Here is a 24,891-nt window from a genome sequence, read left to right on the forward strand (position 1 = left end):
CTTTACTGGACTGGGGATGTCTCTTTGCTGGACTGGGGCAGTTTCTTTGCTGGACTGGGGATGTCTCTTTACTGGACTGGGGATGTCTCTTTGCTGGACTGGGGCAGTCTCTTTGCTGGACTGGGGCAGACTCTTTGCTGGACTGGGGATGTCTCTTTGCTGGACTGTGGCAGTCTCTTTGCTGGACTGGGGCAGTCTCTTTGCTGGATTAGGATGACTCTTTGCTGAACTGGGGCAGTCTCTTTGCTGGATGGGGCTTTCTCTTTGCTGGACTGGGGATGTCTCTTTGCCTGCAGGCTTGTATTTAGTTTTCCCATCCACTGGGTTTGTAAAACATCCTATGGCTTCTGCTGGACAACCCACCCCTGGACCATCTTCTATGTGCCAGGATCGGTGGTCTCATCAGTGCTGGGCTTTGATTGGTGTTTGTTATGCCACAGAAGTGATTTTACTGCAGTAATCAGGAGAGACAGAAGCTTCATGCCGTACCTCTGGGGAATTCTATGCAAATAAGCCTCTTAGTCAGCAACTTCTGACTACATAATTGCGCTGTAATGATAACGTCATGCAGAAAAACATGTCGTCTGCCTTGTCTGGGGTGCCAATCATTGCTGCTTGTGGAAAGGCGTATTTGCATAGAGTTTCCAGGGAGCTTTGTCTGAAGACCTGCTACTTGCACTTAGGACTTCAGTGAGGATAACCAAGGGCCCAATATGGACCCAGACATGAGAAGTATATAAAACTAATGACATAGTGGTCATGAAAAAAAAAAAAACAGACTCTCACCATCGTCTCTTAAAGGGTAATTTTGTAAAAAAAAAAAAAAAATATATATATATATATATATATATTTTAGTTAGGAGTGAAGCCTGCTGGAGTCTGCAATTTTCTCCCCTCCTGTAAGCATGTGTACAGAGTTAGACTGACTGCACTATGCAAGTGTATGTCAGATAGGTAAGCCAGTGCGTTCCAGATAGGTCAGTGTGTGTCAGGTAGGTAGTTCAGTGCGTGTCAAGTAGGTAGGTAAGTGTATGTCAGGTGGGTAGGTCAGTGTATATTCGGAAGGTCAGTGTATGTATGTCAGGTAGGTAGGTCAGTGTATATCAGGTGGGTAGGTCAGTGCGTGTCAGTGCATGTCAGGTAGGTCAGTGTATGTCATGTAGGTCAGTGTATGTATGTTAGGTAGGTCAGTGCGTGTCAGGGAGGTCAGTGTATGTCAGGTAGGTAGGTAGGTAGGTCAGTGTATATCAGGTGGGTAGGTCAGTGCGTGTCAGTGCATGTCAGGTAGGTCAGTGTATGTCATGTAGGTCAGTGTATGTATGTTAGGTAGGTCAGTTTGTGTCAGGGAAGTCAGTGCGTGTCAGGTAGGTTAGGTCAGTGTATGTATGTCAGGTAGGTCAGTGCGTGTCAGGTAGGTAGGTAGGTAGGTCAGGTAGGTCAGTGTGTGTCAGGTAGGTAGGTCAGTGTATGCCAGGTAGGTCAGTTTGTGTCAGGTAGGTCAGTGTATGTGAGGTAGGTCCGTGTATGTATGTCAGATAGGTCAGTGTATGTGAGATAGGTCAGTGTATGTATGTCAGGTAGGTCAGTTTGTGTCAGGTAGGTCATTGTATGTCAGGTAGGTCAGTGTGTGTCAGGTAGGTCAGTGTATGTCAGGTAGGTAGGCCAGTGTGTGTCAGGTAGGTCAGTGTATGTCAGGTAGGTAGGTCAGTGTATGTCAGGTAGGTAGGTCAGTGTGGCAGGCAGGTGAGTTTAGTGGTGGTCAGCATTGATGGGCACCGGTAAGCCAGACAGCAACCAGCAAGTGAGCTTACCCCCCATGACACAAACCCACCGCCCAAGCAAAAAACCCTGCGCTGCCACCCACCACCCCACCCCCCTGCCAGCCTTGGACTTTGGGCTGAAGTTCCTGTTTTTTTTGCCACCTAGCAATGCCCCAGCATGATGGAATCTGGAATAATATATTGTTGGAAAATACATCAAACTGTACATCACTTTTACTTATAAACATGAGGAGCAGAAACCTGGCCAAAGACAAATCCTATTTCCCAAGGATTGTGTTTACAGTGTGACCTGGAGAGGGGGGAATTACATTGTGTGCAATTGATAGTATATTTAAAACATACACATTTAGAAAGCAGTTTGAACCAGATTAATATAGACAATTTCTAAATAAGCAGGAATCAAAACCTGACAGGGGCTCTACCCCAGCTCACTCCATCCAAAAAAAATATTTTGTCTAGAGAAATTATTAAAGTTTTATTGTAAATAAAGAGGTTCATTGAAAGTGATCTCTGTAGATAGTATAATTATAAATAAAGAGTTCATTTTTATAATTAGGATAAATGATATAATAATAAAATGATCCTGGGTGGAATAAATCTGTAAATATAGGTGATCATACAGAGAGCAGACCATGTATAGAAAGGAGCTCCAGTCTTGTAATTACACAAATAAATGTTCAGGAGTGCTATATATGAATAGACAGCACTGGGCTTCTTGTGTCAATAATAGTACAACACTGCCATCTGCTGGTTTGTTTAAAAAATGCATTGATACCTGTGCCTATTACCTACTGAATGGTTAAGCTGGAGCTTTTCTCAGTCTTTTTGCCCCAAAGTGAACCTTAAAATAATTTTTGGTCTTGGGGAAAAAACTGCTAAAACCATTGGTGGTAAGTGGAAAAAAATGCTTCTTACACTGATGGTCAGTGGCAGTAATGCCCCACTTACAGTGGTAGTCAGAATGCCACATTTACAAACAGCTAAAAGATCATTGGTGTCATGCAGCTGGTTCTACCAAGTGGTGTTGGCCCTAGAACTATACAGACACCATCAAATCCAAGGAACCTCTAACCACCTCTGTAGGAACCCTAGGGTTCCACGGGAACCTGTTTAGGAATTGCTGGTCTGGACTGCTTATTGTTTGTTTGTTTGTTTTGTTTATTTTTTCTTTTCTGTTTTTTTATCAAAAAGGAAGCTGATGTTTTTGTATTTTTTTTTAATACATGATAGTGAGCAGATGGCAACTGGTCACAATCCAACTGTAGTAGCACTAACTTTTCTGTTTATATGATGGGCACAGTGGCTGCATATGATGGGCACAGTGGCTGTATATGATGGGCACAGTGGCTGCATATGATGGGCACAGTGGCTGCATATGATGGGCACAGTGGCTGCATATGATGGGCACAGTTAGCTGCATATGATGGGCACAGTGGCTGCATTTAATGGGCACAGTGGCTGCATATGATGGGCACAGTGGCTGCATTTAATGGGCACAGTGGCTGCATTTGATGGGCATAGTGGCTGCATATGATGGCACAGGGAGGCTGCATTTGATGTCTTTGTTTCTGTATTTTTCAGTTCGTTTGCACGCCCCCCCCCCCCCCCCCCCCCCCATATAAAAAAAAAATTACTGAGCGCCAGCCGCCACTGAAACCACATTTCACTGCAATTACAGCTGCAAGTCTTTTTGGGGATGTCTCTACCAACTTTGCACATCTAGAGAGTGACATTTTTGGCCATTCTTCTTTGAAAAATAGCTCAAGCTCTGTCCGATTGGATGGATGCATCTGTGAACAGAAATTTTAAAGTCTTGCCACAGATTCTCAATTGGATTTAGGTCTGGATTTTGACTGGGCCATTCTAATACATGAATCGTAGCTCTGGCTGTATGTTTAGGGTCGTTGTCCTGCTGGAAGGTGAACCTCTGCCCCAGTCTCAAGTCTATTGCAGACTAATGCTGCGTGCACACGACCGGACTTTCCGGCAGAAAAGGTCCGATGGTCTTCCCGACGGAGTTCCGACAGATTTTTGACCGAACGGACTTGCTCACACGCGAACGGACCAAAGTCAGTTCGTTTTGAACGTTATGAGGTACAACGGGACTAGAAAAGGAAGTTCAATAGCCAATAGCTGCCCTTGCATCGTATTCGGTCCGTTGAACCAGCATACAGACGAACGGTTTTCCCCAATAGAAATTGATTCAGTTGTAAAGATTTGAAACATGTTCTATTTCTAGGTCCATCAGAATTTTTGAAGAAAAAAGTCAGATGAAACCCACACAGGATCGTAATATCCGACAGAATGATTCCATCTGACCTTTTGTGCCGGAAAGTCCGGTCGTGTGTACGCGGCATAACATAATCTTCTAAGATTGCCCTGTATTTGGCTCCATCCATCTTCCCATCAATTCTGACCAGCTTCCCTGTCCCTGCTGAAGAAAAGCATCCCCACAACATGATGTTGCCACCACCATGTTTCACGGTGGGGATGTTGTGTTCAGGGTGATGTGCAGTGTTAGTTTTCTGCCACACATTGTGTTTTGCTCAATTTTGGTCTCATCTGACCAGAGCACCTTCTTCCACCCGTTTGCTGTGTCCCCCAGACTTCTTTTCACAAACTGCAAACGGGACTTCTTATAGCTTTCTTCTTGCCACTCTTCCATAAAGGCCAGATTTGTGGAGTGGACGATTAATAGTTGTCCTGTGGACAGATTCTCCTACCTGAGCTGTGGATCTCTGCAGCTCCTCCAGAGCTACCATGGGCCTCTTGGCCGCTTCTCTGATGAATGCTCTCCTTGCCCGGCCTGTCACTTTAGGTGGACGGCCATGTCTTGGTAGGTTTGCAGTTGTGCCATACTCTTTCCATTTTTGGATGCTGAATTAAAAAGTACTCTGTGAGATATTCAAAGCTTGGGATATTATTTTATAACCTGATCCTGCTTTAATACTTCTCCACAACTTCCCTGACCTTTCTGATATGTTCCTTGGCCTTCATGATGCTGTTTGTTCACTAAGGTTCTCTAACAAACCTCTGAAGGCTTCACAGAACAGCTATATTTATACTGAGATTAAATTACACTCAGTTGGACTCTATTTACTAAATAGGTGACTTCTGAAGGCAATTGGTTCTAATAAAGTTTAGTTAGGGGTATCAGAGTAAATATAAATGCATGCCACACTTTTAAGATATTTATTTGTTTAAAAAAATGGAAATTATTTATTATTTAAGTGTCATTTCTGTCTGCTGTTTTGTTCCTCTGCTATCAGCATCAATCACTTTGGACAAATTTTCCTGGTGCCAAGAAAAAAAGGGATGACAGGGGAGGGACCTCCAGTTGATTGACAGCCTCAGGTCTGTTCCTGTGTGCTGTGTGAAGGTGTCCCTTCCCACCAATCAGCTCCCAGAGCTCTCCAGAGTGTAACTTCAGATCTCCATCCCCTTTTTTTCTGACAACTCAGACAAGCTTTATAAATTCTGGCCTTTGAATGGCTGTAGAGAAGAGAAAACTGAAAGTAAACAGGTTCAACTTATGTAGGAGGATTTGATTCAACTGTTCGGGCTAGTCACTTCACTGGGTATACCTAAAGGTTTACAACAGCTTTAAAGAGGAAGTAAACCTTAGTGGGTTTACTTCCTCTTTGTCTCCCTGCAAAGGTAAAGCATAATGGACTACTGTGCATCGCATAGTAGTCCATTATGTGTCACTTACCTGACACAGGAGCCAGCGAAGTCACCGCTGTCCCCTGTAGCACAAAGCGCCCATCTTCTTCAGGGTATCGCTGCTCTGACCACTCACAGCACCGGAGCAGCGATGACATCACTCCCACGCATGCGCACGGGAGCTGCCACTAACGGCATATCACTGTTATTAGCGGCATGCCCAGTGCGCATGTGCGCCGCTGTCTTTTTGTAAATATCTCCTAAACCGTGACAGTTTAGGAGATATTTCTTGGACCTACAGGTAAACCTTAATCTAGGCTTACCTGTAGGTCAAAGTGGCTTGTAAGGGTTTACAACCACTTTAACCACCTCAATACTGGGCACTTAAATACCTTCCTGCCTGGACCAATTTTGAGCTTTCAGCACTGTTGCTTTTTGAATGACAATTGCACAGTCATGCTACACTGTACCCAAATGAAATTTTTATCATTTTTTTCCCCACAAATAGAGCTTTCTTTTGGTGATATTTGATCACCTCTACGGTTTTTATTTTTTGCTAAACAAATAAAAAAAGCCTGAAAATTTTGAAAAAAAAAGTTTTTTTTTATTCAGTTTCAAAACGTTGTAAATAAGTACGTTTTCGCCTTCACTGATGGGCACTGGTGGGGCGGCACTGACGGGCACTGATAAGGCGGCACTAATGAGGTGGCACCAATGAAATGGCACTGATGAGGTGGCATTGATGGGCACTGATATGTGGCACTGAAAGGCGGCACTGATGGGCACTGATAGGTGGCACTGATGGGTGACACGGATGGACACTGATAGGTGGCACAAATTGGCACTGATAGCTGGCATGGATTGGCATGGATAGCTGGCACAGATTGGCATGGATAGGCGGCACGAATGGGCATGGATAGGCGGCACGAATGGGCATGGCTAGGTGGCACAGATGGGCATGGCTAGGTGGCACAGATGGGCATGGATGGGCACTGATAGTTGGCACGGATGGGCACTGATAGGTGGCACAGATGGGCACTGATAGGCGGCATTGTATTGTACTGATGAATGCCAATCAGTGCCAAACAATAATGCATGCCAATCAGTGATGCCCATTGTGGGTACTGATTGGCATCCATTGTGGGCACTGATTGGCATCCATTGTGGGCACTGACTGGCATCCCTGGTGGTCTAGGGTGGCATACCTGGTGCTGGGCATCCCTGGTGGTCTGGTGGCATCCCTGGTGGTCCAGTCTCGTCATCCTCTGGGGGGCTGCGCTGATAATCGATCAGCACAGACCCCCCCTGTCTGAGGAGCAGCCGATCGACTCTCCTCTACTCGCGTCTGACAGACGCGAGTGAGGAAAAGCCGATCACCGGCTCTTCTATTTACACTGTGATCAGCCGTGATTGGACACGGCTGATCACGTGGTAAAGAGTCTCCGTCAGAGACTCTTTACTGAGATCGTAGTTGGGGGGGTCAGTCTGACACCCTGCAACAACGATTGCCGTGATGCTCGCCCCCGCAGCGGCTCAAAATCCTGAGGACGTCCTATGACGTCCGGTCAGGATTTTGAAACCACTTTGCCACCGTCATTTGCCTATGGACGGGCGGCAAGTGGTTAATGTTGAGCTGCCACGCAAATGGATCCATGGGGAGTGTTGTTTTGTGCTGAGAGTGGCATCACTGCACGCTCCCAGGACAATGGCTAAGCTGTCACAGACAGCACCCGATCATCGATGGCAATCACAGGCTTCTGATCATGTGTGATTGTGGTTGTGATTGATATCAGTCCATTGAGACTCACTGAGAACCAGCAACGTGGGACTATGAGCCAGCAGTATGGAACGAGTAGAGCGACTCACCTCTAATGCCGTGTACACATGCCGGACTTTCCCGCAGATTAGGTCGGATGGAATCAGTCCGTCGGTCATTCCAATCGTGTGTGGGTAATCCGATCGTTTTTCATTTTAAAAAAAATCAGACGGACCTAGAAATAGAACATGTTTCAAATCTGTCCGACGGACTCAATTCCTATCAGGAAAACCGTTAGTCTGTGTGCTGGTCCAACGGACCAAATACGACGCAAGGGCAGCTATTGGCTACTGGCTATTGAACTTCCCTTTTTAGTCCCGTCTTACGTCATCACGTTCAAAACGAATGGACTTTCGAATGGACTTAGTCCACTCATGTGCGTTCGGAAGTCCGTCGGAACTCCCCCGAAAGTCCGTCGGGAAGACCATCGGACCTTTTCTGCCGGAAAGTCCGGTCGTGTGTACGCGCCATTAGGTAACAGTTTTCTCTCCATACTCGGTGCACCACTTGCTCTTTAACACCACAGGCTAATCGCATTAGATATTATTTGACAGAAATAATACTCTACCTCCTTATTTTCCTCCACGTGTCTGAAACAATCTGCCAAAATCGTATCTCTCTCTTCAGTATTTCCCCTTTGATACCGCCGTCTAACTCACAGAGTCCAAAAGGAATTTGTATCTTACCACTACTGTGACCCGAGAAGTCAGACTATCTTACAGAAGCATATCTGCAAAACTGAGATCTCAGAAAAACATATTTCCTAATGTGCTAGGCATGTAAGCTCCTTTGATTAAAAACTGGAGAAAAGAAAACTTGGGCAATTCTCAACCACAACCAATTACATTTTTGTTGGGTAGGTTGGATGTCAAAGCCAGCTCTCAGTTTGTTAATGGGCTTTGCACTGAACCATATGCTAGAAAAAATGTGTTTAAAATCTTTCGTTTTGAGAACGTAGTTTGATTTTCTCATCGTTAGTGTTGCCAAATAGCTATTCGTTTTTGACCGCAGTGATGAAAAAATTCAAAGGAGCAGGATGAACATTTTTTCTCAAATGAACAAACTTCCAAGAGCCAATGTGGTTTCCTGAAACTCCATTCCTTCTAAAGCTTAATGTTAACAGCAAATGTCTTCTGAAATATTTGCAAAGGATATTCATGTCATCGAATGTAGTAATGAGAATTTTCCTTTAAATGTTTGTATCAATGTTCATTCAAAAACCTACTGGTGTATGACCAGTTTTAGCTATTTGATTCCTTTATTTGTAATTATGTCTACAACAAAATTGGAGCAGGCAGAATCTGGAGCAGCTAGTATGGCCACCAATCAGCTTCTAGCCTAAGCTTGTACAGTTAACTCTGAACAATGGCGGCTGGTGAAGTTTTAGTATGGGGGAGCGCCAGACCCCGCCCTTCCTATTTGCCCCTTCTGATGTCCCATAAGCCCCACCCCTCATAGAATCCACCCACGCCGTCCCCTGTATTTCACTTGCTTCCACCCATAGCGTTAGGAGTATACAGCCCCAGAATCACAGAACAGAGTATACAGCTCAGCATTACAGATAAGGTATACAGCTCAGCATTACAGATATGGTATATAAATCAGCACCACAGATACGGTATACAGATCAGCACCACAGATACAGTATATAGATCAGCACCATAGATACGGTATACAGATCAGCACCACAGATATGGTATACAGATCAGCACAACAGACACTGACACACTGATAGCATGACAATACCCCCCACCCCCCTTTCCGACACTCCGCTCACAGCACAACCCCCCCCCACGGATGGATCACAGGACACCCCGCTCACAGCACAACCATGGCGCAGATGGGATTCAGGACACCACGCTCACAGCACCCCCCACGTATTTTTTGCGGGACACCCTGCTCACAGCGCAACCCCCCCCCCCCCCCCCGCAGATGGGTTTTCAGGACACCTTGCTCACAGCACCCCCTATGGATGTTTTGCGGGACACCTCGCTCACAGCACAACCCCCCTACAGTTTTGCAGGACACCCCACTCAGAGCACAAACCCACGGATGGATTGGGACACTCCGCTCACAGCAACCCCCCCGTGCTGATGGATCGTGGGACACTCCGCTAACAGCACCCCCCCTGTGGATGGATCGCGGGACATTCCGCTAACAGAACTCACCCATGCGGTTGGATCACGGGACACTCCGCTCACATAAACCCACCTGCGGGTGGATTGCGGGACACTCAGCTCACAGCACCCCCCATCACAGATGGATCGCGGATGGATTCCTGTGTAGGAGGCTGCCAGGTGTCCTCTTCTCCGGGATCTCCTCTCCAGTCAGCTTCCTCCTCTGTGTCCCACTTCCGCCAATGCACCGGACATCCAGTAAGGATGCCTGGCACTTTAGCCAATCAGGAAACAGGTCTGATGAGCCTCTGCTCCGGAGTGATGGCTTGCCGCATGCAGGTATCCTGCCTGCTGATATAAGGGGTCAGCAAAGCCAGCAGACGGTGAAAAACGGGGTCCGTCATTCGGAGATAATTCCTGAAATCATCAGGATTATTCTCCTGGATCTCACGGAGCAAAAGCATGTGCGAGAACTGGTCACGCTGGCGCAACCAATTCTTGGTCCACAAACGCCTCCCCTCCCTGTTCATGGACCGGCTTGTGTCAAAGTAAGTACCCCAACACGAAGGCCCTGCACAGCACAAACTCTACGACGAGTACGTAGACGAAACATGGTTTGAAAACGGTCGGCTGGTCAGAACGGACAACAGAAAGCACCGATAAACAGCAAGGCCTGAAAGAACGAACTGAATAGCAGAAGCAAGCAGACAATAAGAAATGCAAATCAAAGTGTAATATACCAAGATATAGTCCGATTATCAGATACGCAAAGACAAGCAGAAACTGAAGAGCAGTAGCGATCTGAATCACTAATCTGAAAAGCGCGAATCGTCTCTCACCAAACTTCTACTAACACGCGATAGACACAAGATCAGCAGAAGGAGCCCAAAGGGTGCCGGACGTGGTGCTGAACTTCGCTTTTCTAGGCCCGCCGTACGCGGCTTACGTCACCGCGTTCTTGGCAACCGGAAATTCCGACAACTTGGTCCGACCGTGTGTATGCAACATCACTTCCGGACCTCGTCCGGAATTAATCCGTCGGAATAACTCAGACGGATTTGGTCATCGGAATCTCCGACCATGTGTACAAGGGCTTACACTTTATTACGCACAGTATTTAGGTTCATGGCGCAGCACTACCTTCATTTTATATATTCTCTGGGTTCTGATATTTCCTTCAGTTTTGCAGCATATTGTTAAAAAATGCACACATTTGGTAAGGCTATTTAAAACACCTAAACATTTTCAAAAAACATTATCAAAAATATGGGGATTTGGTCACACCATATTGCTATATATATTATATATATTAAGCCCACTCACTACGACAAAGTACCCCATGGTTAGTGGGTCCTACACTATCCATAGAATGGTAGACCCTGCTTCTCTGAACCACGGGAGCCATAGACTCCTCTATATGGGAGAACTAAAGGACTCATTAAAACTTGTTTGTTTATGCTGTATACCTGACTATTCTTCAATAACCTTTTTGGTAACAAAAATGAAAGATCGAAGCTGATTGTTTGCCTAGCACAGCTGCTCCAGCTGCAGCTGCGCTTTAGCCCCTCACAGTTCCCACGAGCTCAGCGCCATCCTGGAATCCATGTCTGGTCCCGGTGAGGGGAATGTCCTTTCTTGTTCATTCGGATAGTTCGGCTTGGTCTAATTTTCAGTTTGTGTCGGTTCCGCGGCGCTGCCTCACGGCTGCCAGTTTTGAGGCTAGTAGCTATTCTTCTCATTTTTCCGACATCGGGGCCGCTACTGAGACTGTCTGGCAGGTATTGGATACCACAGTTGTAAAACGTATCGGCAGGTGGGAGTCAGACAGGTTCAAAATTTCTGTGCGTCCACACTTGATTTAATACCCGCAGGTTCATTGGGGTGTCTTGATGTTATTCTTTTTGCATGTGTAGTTGTGTGTTGTTGTGTTTTCTGTGCTGTGTTATGTTTTGTGTATTTCTTTTCAGATTATGCTTGCCTCGTGTGGATCTTGGGACACTCCTTTGTTCATTGGGGGGCCAAGAGGGCTGATGTCAGGCCTAATGGTCGTCAACTGGGCTTCTTGAGGTTTGAGGCTAGCATTATGTGGATAGGTGTTCCGGGGTTGTTATACAGCATGGTGGTCCCGGAGGTAAATAGGGTTGCAAGATGGGATAGGCCCCCTGATGCTTTGGTCTTGCATGCTGGAGGCTACGACCTGGGGGTTCAGTCCAGCCAACACCTAATACAAGACGTCAAGTTTGACGTGCTCCAACTGCAGTTGGCCCTTCCTCATACTGTGGTGGTGTGGTCTGACATAGTAGGTTGCACGACTTGGCACTTTGCCAGGTCAGTGGCAAAATTCAACAGGGCCAGAGTGAAGGTTAACAAGGAGGTTGGGAGGTTTATAGCACGTAACGGAGGTGTCGTAGTATGGCATCAGGAGCTGGAGGGGGAGATATGGCTGTATCTCCGCAGTGATGGTGTCCATCTGAATGCGGTGGGCACGGATCTGTGGTCCCTGGGTTTGCAAGACGGGGTACAGAGGACATTGCGTATTTGACGGGACACAAAGGTCTGAGGCTTCATACTTTGCGCTGTGGCGGTTGGGTCTTTGGAGGCATTTTAAAATAACCTATTGTGATTAGATGATTGGGTCCCATCTAAGGTATGGGTCCCGGGTGGAATACCAGCTATGGTGGATTAACTGGTAGTCACAATGGTGTATCTGCAGAATGTGGTCCATCCCCGAGTCGGTGCAGTGCGGCAGGGACCATGGAAGTCAGTTACGCAGGGAAAAAGTTTTGATGCAACATGGGGCTGCAGGGGATTGGGCAGCCAGCGTGGGAGAGGCACTGAAAAGTACAGGAGGGAGGGGGACAAGGGGGAACCGGACATCCAGGGAGGACACGAGGAAGAGAAGCATTCCTGCCCACCCTACATTGGCTTGATTTGTTCTATGCTTGCGTTTGTCGTGTTGTTTTGTTTTCTTTTTTACAGTATACGTTCAGTTGGGTCTTTGGAGGCATTTTAAAATAACCTGCTGTGATTAGATGATTGGGACCCATCTAAGATATGGGTCCCCAGAGGAATGCCAGTTATGCTGGATTAACTGGTAGTTACAATGGTGTATCTACAGAATGTGGTTTGTCCCCGAGTCGGTGCAGTGCGGCAGGGACCAGAGAAGTAGTTTACGCAGATACAAAAGAAAAAGTTTTGATACTTAGTGTCTCCAAGGATCAGTAAACAAAAGTGTTATGTTTTTGTTTGGTAATATTGGTTTTACATAATTGTTAATTTTAATAAAGGGGCCGAAAACGGCCATTTTACTCCAACCTCTGTGTCAGCATATTTTTTATGGCAGTTATAGTTGGGGAAATGAGATGGGGGTACAATAATTTATGATACAAAGAGTCAGGATATATCTGTGGTACCTTTTTCATGATTAATCCCCCTCAATGTGTTTTGGTTCCTGGTTTGAGCAGATAAAGCAACCCTGAGAAAATGAAGGATGTAGCCCATGCTGTTGCTTTGACATACAGCATGACAATAACTCCCATGTACACATTTTACTTAACCGCTTGCCGACCGCCTCACGCCGATATACATCGTCAGAAGGGCTCGTACAGGCAAACTAATGTACCTGTACGTGGCCCTTTAAGAGGCAGCCAGCGGGCACGAGCCCGCGACAAGCTCTGTGAGTCGGTTGGCATCCCGCGGACTTGATCGCCACGGGGATACCTGCGATCGCCTCACGGATAGGAAGAATGGGGAGATCCTAACAAGCATCTCCCTGTTCTGCCTAGTGACAGTGTCACTGATCACTGCTCCCTGCGATCGGGAGCAGAGATCACTGACGTGTCACACGTAGCCACGCCCCCCCCCCACAGTTAGAAACACTCCCCAGGACACACTTAACTAGTGGTTAACCCCTTCACTGCCAGTGTCATTTACACAGGAATCAGTGCATTTGTATAGCACTGATTGCTGTATAAATGACAATGGTCCCAAAAATGTGTCATAAAATGTCCAATGTGTCTGCCATAATGTCACAGCCATGATATAAATCGCTGATCGCCGCCATTACTAGTAAAAAAAAAATTTATATAATAAAATGAATAAAAATGCCATAAAACTATCCCCTATTTTGTAAACGCTATAACTTTTTGCGCAAACCAATCAATGAACGTTTATTGCAATTTTTCCCAAAAATATTTAGAAAAATAAGTATCGGCCTAAACTGAAGAAAAAAAATGTTTTTTTATATATTTTTGAGGGACATTTATTATAGCAAAATGTAAAAAAAATAATGCGTTTTTTTCTAAATTGACGCTCTTTTTTTGTTTATAGCGCAAAAAATAAAAACCGCAGGGGTGATCAAATACCACCAAAAGAAAGCTCTATTTGTGGGAAAAAAATGTTGTCAGGGAGCCACGACTGCACAATTGTCAGTTAAAGCGACCCAGTGCCGAATCACAAAAAGTGCTCTGGTCAGAAGGGGGGTAAATTCTTCAGAGGCTGAAGTGGTTAAAGGATATCTAAAGGTAAATTTTATTTTTATTTTTTAAAACAAACATATCATATATACCTCATCTGTGCAGTTGGTTTTGCACAGAGTGGCCCCGATCCTCCTCTTCTTGGGTCCCTCCGCGACGCTCCTGGCTCCTCTTCTTCTCAAGTAACCTGTTGGAGAAGCACTCTCCCTCTGGTCACTAGTGCGTGTGTGCTCCCGTGTCCTGCTGCTGTGTCTATTGACACAGACAGCAGGACTTGGCCCCGCCACCTGGCGACCGCATCATTGGATTTGATTGACAGCAGCGGGAGTCAATGGCTGTGCTGCTATCAATCTATCTAATCTGGACACGCGACACCAGCTAGAGCTGGTGTGCTCGTTCCCGGCTGGAGAAAGACAGGGTTCAGGTAAGTATAAGGGGGGCTCTGGGGGGCTGGTACATGACAGGAGGTTTTTCACCTTAATGTATAGAATGTATTAAGATGAAAAACCTTGAGGTTTTACAACCCCTTTAACTTGGCACCACCAGTCTTAACCCACAGAGGCACATGTAGCATATAGCAATGTGCATGTCCGTAATGGAAATTCATGGACAGATGCAAAAATTATAGATTTTACAAACTGTTTATAAATTAACTGACAGTTGGCAACCCTGAACCCCATAATGAGAATAAGTCGTGGTGGTAGGAAAAAAAACTTCTTTAGTTATAAAGTGTAGGCACCTAGAGCTATGTGCACATACATGCATCAGCTTCCCAGACCCATCAGAATGTCAAGCTTCTTACTTTGAGTGTCTGAACTTGCTAATAAACTCTACCTCTACTCATTCATATTGGGCCTTCATTATAAAGGACAACTCTACTGTCCATTATAAAACTTCAATGTACAGGAGTTGGCAAAGGAAATGTGAGCTCCAGTGTCATCAGAAAGTACAAATCCTCTAACCTCTGCCTGCCTCCCCATGTCAGTGTCTCCTTACTGTGAACCTGTGCTTTGACCAAACAGGGCAAAGCAACAAGTCTATGTTAGTTCTGGTGCCCAAAGTTGGACTCTGCCAACACTGGGATCAAATTCAAGAAACTCTTCCCAGGCCCACGTGGTTAACCCTTTACCAAGAACCATTGCTGTCACATAGGGGGGGGGGGGGGCGCAAAGTAAGTCACAATATTGCTTTGCAGCCCCAGGTAAGCAACATAAAGGAGCTTTCATGAGGAATTTTTTTTATTTTGTTTTGTTCAGTTACTGGCAAACTACATTTCCTTACAGCTGTTTATATCTCATAGGGATTCTGGTGGTGATATCTGTCCACTAGAATTCCCAGTTCCAAGCAATCACCGTGGCCAACATGATGGCAGATACATAATGTTGTTATTCTCTTCTATTCTTCAATGAAAAAACAAATATATTGGGGGGGCACCTTCATTATGGCTTTATGAGAGTAGAAATGGAAACCGCTATGAGGAACTCTTTCCATTGAGTCTCAGAAATTTAAAAAGCTACAATTGGTGAATTGATGCACCAGTAGCTCCCCAATATGCAAATATCTGTTTTGAGTGAATCTGACATTTAATCCTACCACAATTCACCCAAGCCCTGCTCCAAATTGATGCCTACTTTTCCATCCACAGCCTTTTCAGGGCCTGAAAATTGGGATTGTCCCTTCAAAATTGAAATGCCTTAAGTACAGGGGGTATAACAGCTACCAGGTTTATTATACTAGATAAGGTTTAGGTGCTTCTCTGCTCTTAGCCAGGAAGTTTCCAAAAAATAACTCCTTTGGTTGTAGAAGTGTTTGATTCACTTGCCGAGGGGGACAGGGTGTTGTCATCTGAACCCTCTGCACATACAGAGGCAAATTAACTCAAACACTTGGGGCTCAGGGAGTTGCCATTTCACCCCAGCTGGTTGCCCACAGTGTTCTTGGTCACACTTGCTGCCCCTTACTTCCCAGTACACTTGTGTGGTACACGTTTTTTTTGTCTTGTCCAGCATGGGTATTATAGCACTCAGAAGTGTACTGGTGCATTGTATTAAAGTTGATTATAATACTAATTACCATATGAAGTAGACAGTTACCTTTATTTTTTCTTTCAGAGCAGACAGCAATTTCAGAAACTTTCCCATTTCTAAAATATGCTTCGATGGAAGCTTTGCAAATGCTCCCCGAGCAGCGGCACTCTGTACAGAAATAGAGCAACTTTGGTGAATTGGGACTAGAGGAACTGTCAAGCTCATTAAAATGGCACACTAATTAACTAATAACAATGACCTAAGATGCTAGTCACTGTCATCTTTGAAAGTCATTAGGCAAGAACCAAAAAAAAACATGTCTGACCTTCTCAGCAACATTCTAAAAGAGTTTGGTGACATTATACTCTGCGTTGAATTATCTAGATGACAATGTTGTGACAATTTTTATAACTTTTTCCCTTTCTCTTCTTTCTTCTTTGCAGATATTTTCTACAATCTCTCTTCATCTTATTGGCCAACTACAATGGAAAACACCTCATGGCTGAATACTACAAGCATTGATACGCAAAGTCCAAATTATACGATGGGGACAAGAAGCCCGTACCAAACAATGGAGATGATTTTCATTGCCACAGTGACAGGCTCACTTAGTTTAGTCACTGTGGTGGGAAACATTTTGGTCATGCTTTCCATCAAGGTCAATCGACAGTTGCAGACAGTGAACAATTATTTTCTCTTCAGCCTGGCCTGTGCTGACCTTATTATTGGTGTTTTTTCCATGAACCTCTATTCTGTGTACATTATTAAGGGCTACTGGCCTCTTGGTCCTATTGTGTGTGATTTGTGGTTGGCTCTAGACTACGTGGTCAGCAATGCTTCTGTAATGAACCTCCTTATCATCAGCTTTGATCGGTATTTCTGTGTTACCAAACCATTGACTTATCCAGCTCGAAGAACCACCAAGATGGCAGGTCTGATGATTGCAGCTGCCTGGCTCCTTTCCTTTGCCCTTTGGGCACCTGCCATTCTATTCTGGCAATTCATTGTGGGTGAGAGGACAGTGAAGAACGATGAATGCTACATCCAGTTTCTTTCCAATCCAGCAGTCACTTTTGGCACAGCCATCGCAGCCTTCTACCTTCCTGTAGTCATCATGACCATACTGTATATTCACATTTCATTGGCCAGCAGGAGCAGGGTCCGCAGGCATTGTCCAGATGTTCGACAAGAGAAGAAGAAACCCATTAGCTCTATGAAAAGTCCTTTAATAAAACAAACCAAGAGTCCTCCCAAACCTGAGCCTTTGGAAGCAAAACCAGAAGAGGAGAATGGAGTGAGAAATGGGAAGATAGAGAAGTCTTTGACCAACCTCCAGTCCGTGGAAGAGAAAGAGACCTCGAATGAATCAAGCACAGCCAGCATGACCCACAATGCTCCAGATAAGCAGTTGGGTAATGCATCTTCTGGTGTTGTCTTGGCCCCTACACAGAGTATACAGTCTTTGCACCCAAGGGCGAATGCTGCTTCAAAGTGGTCAAAAATCAAGATTGTCACCAAGCAGACAGGCAATGAGTGCATAACAGCCATAGAGATTGTGCCTGAATGCTCAATACCTCTGCACAAAGATTCTTCTGGCTTGCCAAATACTCGTCCAGGCAATGTGGCACGGAAGTTTGCAAGCATTGCCCGTAATCAGGTGAGAAAGAAACGGCAGATGGCAGCTAGGGAGAAGAAAGTTACCAGGACCATTTTTGCCATTCTGCTAGCATTCATCATCACATGGACGCCTTACAATGTCATGGTCCTCATAAACACATTTTGTGAGACTTGCATCCCTGAAACAATGTGGTACATAGGCTATTGGCTCTGCTACGTGAACAGCACAATAAACCCAGCTTGTTACGCTCTGTGCAATGCCACCTTCAAAAAGACCTTTAAACACCTCCTCATGTGCCAATACAGGAACATTGGTGTAGCCAGATAGGCTTAAGGAACTTACATTGTAAGCACTTGCTCTCATTCTTATGATGAAAAACAAAATATTAATGGAATTTAGAGACTTTCCTGAGCAAAAGTCCAGAGTGTCTCATGGAACGCTGTACAAAGGACATTTGTTGGTTCAGCAGCAGGATTGTAGGTAGATATTAATCTAACACAATCGGCATTCTCTTTAAAAGAAAGTCCTGTTTTGGAGGACACAATTTAAGCAAACCTAAAGGCTAAAAAACAGTTTTGACTTAAAATGGGATGTACCATACCTTAAACAAAGAACTATACAAATGATGGTGTAGTACTGAGTGGAAGCTTAGCAGGAAAACAAAATCTTGTGAACAGTCACCAGTGGGATGGCCTTGTTGTAGACCTTCTTTAGACCATCTTGCAAAGCATGTTATATCGATGCTGTTACAGTTTTGCAGAGCATTAATCCTTGATGAGTAAACCAATCAGTGCTCTGCTGTATAGACTTTGTTCCTGCACTTAGAACATTTCTGTAGTAATGGTTTAAATAGCCTGTTACACCCCAGCTAAGCATTTTCCATATGCCAATGTTATCTATAGTCCTTACCTTTTCTGCAGGTCACCACTAGTCTATTTCTTGGTATGACATCAAAATCTGCATACAGCAATTTACAGCCTTTGCAAACACCCACAACGCGCTTCCTTTTGGATAGACCTTTTGGGATGGTCTAATCTTTTGGTGCAAGCAATTTGTAAAACAATCTTCTGAGCATTCTACAGTAGCTAAAATTTCCTTTGAGTCCTCCTAGGATGTCAAGTTATGAAGTTGGTTGATGTGTTGGACTATATTATACCAGACTTATATGTCAGGCTTTTTTTTCATCCAGTTTAGATTATTAATTATTAATGATTAAAAAGATACAATTTGACAACATAGTCGAGGTAGAGCATTTATGAGAAAATAAATGATAATGAAACAGCTCTTCCTGTTGGCCACACCACTTCAGGTCACAAGGGTTATAATAATTTAATAATTATATAATTCAGGTTTAGATTTATTTGCTTGTTACACAAAACAGATATCTTAGCACTCCATTGTTAGATTTTTTTAATTAGTTTTCTAAAATAATTTCTTAGACATAGCTCTGATATCAGATTTACTGAAAGTATATCTTAACTCCTTAGTTATGTGAGGACCAACATTTCAAAGATCTGTTGAATTTTCATCTTAGTTGTCAATCTTAAGCGACACTTCCACTTTAGATCAGATTTGTACAAACAGGAAAGAGCATTCTATTTTTAATGTCAAAAGATAAAAAAATAGCATTAGATTATTATCTCTCCGGTGACCTGAGGCAAGCTTAGAGCAATTTAAAGCACATCAGTAATTTCATAATAAACATGGTGCAGTGAAGAAGGAGGGTAGAAGTGTGAGCACTGTACATATTTCTTCATGAAGATTTTTGTCTTTTCCAGAAGAACATCATTTGAGGGTTACCCTAGTATTTAGTTCTTCAGTGGTGTTTGCTTGCTAGTGCTGCAGCACGCTAAGTTTTGGCAACATTTTGGGGAAGATCCTTTTCTGTTTCAACATGATAGTGCCCCTGTACACAAGGCCAACTCCAATAAAGGCATTGGGGTTGATTTTCTAACACTAGAGAGTTCAAAAACGGGTGCAGCTCTGCATAGAAAACAATCAGCTTCAAGATTTGTTGTCACAGCCTAATTAAACAAGCTGAGAAGCTGATTGGCTACCATGCACAACTGCACCAGATTTGCACTCTCCAGTTTTAGTAAATTATCCCCATTGTTTGGTGAGGAAAAATATTAAATGGTCTGCACAGAGACATGATCCCAACCCCATTGAACAACCTTCTGATGGAATGGAATGGTGATTTGTTTAGCATTTACACCTGACCTTACAAATGCTGTTTTGGCTGATTGGCCAAAGGTTTTGTAGAAATCATTTCTAGAAGAGTGGATTGTTCTATGAATGAAAATGGGAGGTGAGGCAGCAGTTCCATAGTCATTTTAATGATTTTGGAACATCCAACAAGCTAGCTCATATTGATAGTTAGGTGTCTACATTATTTTACCCATACGGTATACTTTACACAAGTTCTTTTGCCAGTTTCAAAGTTTTCAGCTGAGCAGAATACTGTTCTTCTCTTATTTACAGATCTCAGTACTCTCTCCATGACTTGAGCCATTTTGACATATTCAGACCTAAAGAGAGAAAAGTCCACAACAGAGAGCCAACATGACCGTATAACATAATTTTAGAATAATTTGGCATTTTATATGGTGTCCCGTAAACCCAAAAACCAGAGATGCTGAGTTTAAAGATCTAGACTCTGACCAGGACCCTCCCTATGCCTCCTTGTGTGTCACTAAATATAATGGGTGGTGATACTGACTGATGGAGAGGTGTGGGGGGGAGACAAGCCAGAACTTGACATTCCAAGCTTGGAATATTTGTATAACTAAATATTCTAGGCTTTTGAGTCTATCATGCAACTCTAGAAGGCTGAAATTAAACAGAAATTGTGAATCACTTTACACGACTAGAAATCACATATATTATATGTGCACGCCATATAAAAAAGCCTATCTAATTTACAAGTGCCTCCTGCCATCAACCCAAATATACCTACTGATTCTGGCAGGAAGTTTGTTATGACCTAACTTCCTTTGGACAGATAACAAGCCTAAAATAAAGACTCCAAAATTTGCCCTAGTGTTATCCATCCAGGTGCAAACCCAAGCCAGACTACAGTTAGATGTGTTGGCATACCTACTGCTGCTGGCATGTCCCACTCTTGTCAACATGAAAATTCCTTCTTGGATTGCGCTGGACCATGCCAGACCCCTCTATATGCTTATCTTAGGGGGTGCAAGAGCAAGGAGCAACTGCATATGTTGCTGAACCACACCTCCTCTACAAAAAGTTCCCACAGGAGCTCATGGGAGTTGTTTCTGGGGCCAGCATCACAAGTAGATAATGTGTAGTTGCAAATGCAACATGTCTACCCAGCCAGGAGATTTTTGCCAGAATGGTAAGGGAAGCCATTACAGATAAGGTCAAAAAATTTAATTCAATCACTGTTTTAATAAAAAAAAAAAGGCCAACATAGCGACCTAGCCTTCAGCAAAGAACTTTATAAAAAAAAGCATAAATAAAAAATTAGACTTCATACTTAATTCAACTAAACTGGATTTTTAATGCATTAAGATTGAAAAAAGCTGTTCTAAAACATCTTGAAAAAGTTGGTGCCTGCCTTCAGTACCCTCCTTCTTTACATCCAACCACGTACTATCGTTTGATAGGCGTTACATCTACCAGCAAGTCTGGGAAGGACATCAGGTATACACCAAAACAAGTCATCATGGTTACTTTTCGACCTGTGCCAAGATTACAGCATTTGTTCTTAAGTAGCGAATATTGCCACAAAGATGGACTTTTGAATATTTTTTTATAGAGTGATAAATATTTATTAATACTGTCTTTGTATCTGCATGATTCTGGCTACAGGCAGTGTCAAATGTTCAGTGTTGCAGAGTGCCTACCTGGCAGTGACAAGGGTAAAGCACATGCTGGGTGTGAAATATCTTACGGTCATTAAACACGTGGTCTCTCTCAACTGTCTATGTGTTGTGTTGGTTATCTTTCAATCCAATTATATCTTTCATAGCTCTGTCAGCAATTATTGAATAAGTCAGCCCAGTGACTGTGACTTCAGAAAGCTCAAATAGTTCAGGATGTTTCAAGCAAAATTGTTACCTTCACAACAGTTTTAAAACTTGGGGGGTCCTTCATAATAGAAAGTGGATATTGCCATGCACTATACAATCTTATGTAATGTACCTGCTTGTATTTTGTGGCCCATTCATAAAAAGCAGGTCGCAGTGTAGAGCCTGCATTATATCACAGAGTTCTCTTTCCTCAACAGGTGATTAGAGGAAATGTCAGTCACACAACTTTGATGAGTCACATGATCAGGCTTTTTTTTCTTCAAAAGGATGTATAAAGGGTTTTAAAACGTACCCAGGCACAAGGAAAGGGGGGCACTAATGCAACTGCAAAAAATAACAATACACAAGAAATGATAAATGACAAAAAAAGAGTGAGTCTTTTAGGCCTGGTTTACACCTATGCATTTTTTGTGCATTTTCAGTTTTGCAGAAACACAATACAGTCCATTTAACATGGTTTCCTATGGATGTAGCTCACATCTGTGCATTTTATGGTAAGGGCCAGGGTTTTTATTCTGGATTTTGGTTCCATAGACTTCAAAGATTTAAAGATGTGTATTGACAAATGCACCTGCAATATGCAAACTGCAACCTGTACAAGTGTGAATCAGGCCTTAGTCCTTGAAAAAAAGTCCATATAAAGTCACTGGCATGAAGTTCACACTGTGGCAGCGTCAGCAGTTTCTCTTCCAAGCAGGATCTGGGGACGCTCCCACCCCCAAACCATGTAAAAACAAAAGGGAGAGAAAAGCGCCACTATCTAAGTGTAGCATTTATTATTATTCATATTTATGAAATGGAAAACAATAAATATGCACTCACATTTACAAGATATTAAAAAGTGTATCAATAAGTCTTAAGCAGGTGACAACCTTCCAGGTGGTCAATGGTGAGCAAGCCCCTCCAGGTGAATGTGATACAAGGTGCTCGGAACCAGGAAGCAAACCAGGGAAACACCAGGAAGAGCTAACAAAAACAGCCAACTGTGTATAACACGTTGATAAGAACCCCTGTGGACAGAAAGGAAGTGTTGTAGGCCCACAAGATGGCCGTTATGATGTTGTGTGAAATAAATAAGCATTTTTTTTTATTCTTCAAAGCAGCAGTTTGGTCATAGTAAGGCCATACTGATGCTTTAAAATAGAGCCTTAAAGTTGCACACAGACTTTCTCAACCCTTTTACCCTTAAAGAATCCTTGAAAAAACTTTCTGGTCTTGGGGAACCCCAGATAAAACCAACTTATCAAAGGTCAGTGGGAAAAAATCGCCCCTTACATGGATGGTCAGTGAAAAGAATGCCCCCACCCTTACAGTGGTGGTCAAAAATAGCTAACGATATCATTTGCGTGATACCATTGACTTGTCAATTGGAATTGGCCCCAAAAATGTGTGGGAACTATCAAATGAGAGGTAAACCAGCCACAGCTCAAGGAATCCCTAGCAACCTCTGGAGGAACCTTGGTTGAGAATGGCTGGTTTAACATGTTTCTTCATTTAATTTCTCCAGTCAATTTTGGATAGAGCAGGAAAGTGTTAGAACCACTGTCATTTTTTTTAAAATGCTCTCTGTGGCCCCGTATGGTAGGTTTTTCTCACTTTTGTAAAATTCTCCCAGAAGGGCAGAATAAACACTAGTGAAAACCTTCTTTTTAGTAGAGTGCTGCAAGCTAGAACCCCTATCAGCTTTTTAATAGCTCTCTAGGCAATAATGTTGCCACCAGAATTGAGGCCTTAGACAGCAGGGTTTCCTTCCCTACCTTACTCTATTGAAAACGAAAAAGAAAAATTAGGGTTGGAGTTACACTTTCAACATGGTCTTTCTCTTTATAAAAAAAGGGGATCATGATTCAAACCTATCTCTATCCTCAATAGACATGATTTCTGTTTCAATGATGCTCTAAAATTAGGTAACAACAGGCTTCTCTTAGGGAAGCACCATTTGTGAACTCTTCTATTGGTACTTGGAGACTTAGGCATAAAAAAAGTTACAGTGATTGAAACAGCAATTAGGTTTGGAGATGTGTATTATGGGTACCTCTTTGTCCCCTGCTGTTGCAGCATTTCACACTCAAGCACCTGCCTGACACCACAGCTCCTCTTCCTCTACATAGCTAGCATCTAGTACCACAGAAACACTCATCATGCCAGTGTCTTTATGGGAATTGACTGAAATCCACCTGAGTAGAGTAGTGGGATGCATTTTGGGGGTTATCACTAATAGCCCCGTGATCATGGTTTAAGGGTCTTATACACTGTGCATGCTTTATTTATTCAGAATGTGTGGTTACAGTTTTCTTTCAAAGGGAAGCTCATTTAAATTGCATTCATCCTGCATGTGAAGGAAGAAATCATTGTGAGGGATGTTTCATGAGTACATGAGATAACAATTCATGTGTACTTCATACAGCTGGATGACCAACAGTAGCAGGGTGCTGCAATGATAATGGTAGATGATGCCATCAAGGTCTGGTCCAGTGAGAAGCAGATAAATAGCACATCTAACATTTGTCAATATAGCAACTCTTTTGATCACACACAAATAGCGAGATTTAGGAACCACTTAACAATTCCTTCAACACAGTGGCGGATGGTACTAAACATTTTTTGAGAGGCGCAAACAAACCCCTCCAGGTTCACACTCACCAGAGGACGCCGTGAGACCTACCTACAATCGGAGCCCTCTAGTGGTCATGGTTCCCCTGATACCCATGTTAACTCTGCCTTCTTTCTGGGTTCCAAATCTTCAGCCTCCTGTCCTGATTGGAAGCCGGAAACCGCAAGCGACGCAACGGCAAACAGTGATTTTCTAAAATCACAAGTGGTAGGATTCGGGGCCCAGAGGACATCCTAAAACAAGCCAATTAGAGCCTCATAAACCCATTAGTACAGCGCCCCGCACAGTGCACAGCCACACAAAGAGAACGATTGATTTTTAAATAAATGATAAAATTACTAAAAAAATGTAACTTTAAGATGCTAAACAATGTTAGTCATATTATCAGTTATTTAAAAAGAAATCATTCTATGATTCTATCGTTATATGATTATGCAAACTAACTTTGGGAACTTTGGGGGGGGGTGGTACCCCTGCGCCCCTTATGGACTGACCACCACTGCTTCAACAGGTAATAACTTGAAATATTGTTCTCTACATGTGATCAATAAAGATGTTCTTATGGAGCTTTAGATGTGCTTGTGACATGTTTCTGACTGCAATGTTAAATTAGCTCATTCACTGTCAACCAGTGTCATTTCTGAATCACAAGAGACTCAATTTACAAAGCTGACATTCCTGGTTAAGATCCTTTTTTCCCCCAAAAAAGTGACAGCTATTTTCAA

At 43.5% G+C, this 24,891-nt stretch overlaps 1 protein-coding gene across 2 annotated transcripts in view; it reads left to right on the plus strand.

Annotated features, from left to right (window-relative positions):
- The window catches only part of CHRM4 (cholinergic receptor muscarinic 4), a 126,594-nt gene extending 105,154 nt beyond the window's left edge, over positions 1-21,440 (plus strand). For both annotated transcript variants that reach the window (XM_077461687.1, XM_077461695.1), the window contains exon 2: positions 16,323-21,440. In XM_077461687.1, the coding sequence (XP_077317813.1) occupies positions 16,323-17,824 (1,502 nt within the window). In that variant the 3' untranslated portion in view covers positions 17,825-21,440. The remainder of the gene's footprint in view (positions 1-16,322) is intronic.
- Positions 21,441-24,891: the final 3,451 nt, after the last annotated feature.

This window comes from Lithobates pipiens, unplaced genomic scaffold (assembly GCF_037356315.1).
Source record: "Lithobates pipiens isolate NorthernLeopardFrog02 unplaced genomic scaffold, aLitPip1_a1.2 Scaffold_10, whole genome shotgun sequence".
Taxonomy (NCBI): Eukaryota; Metazoa; Chordata; class Amphibia; order Anura; family Ranidae; genus Lithobates; species Lithobates pipiens.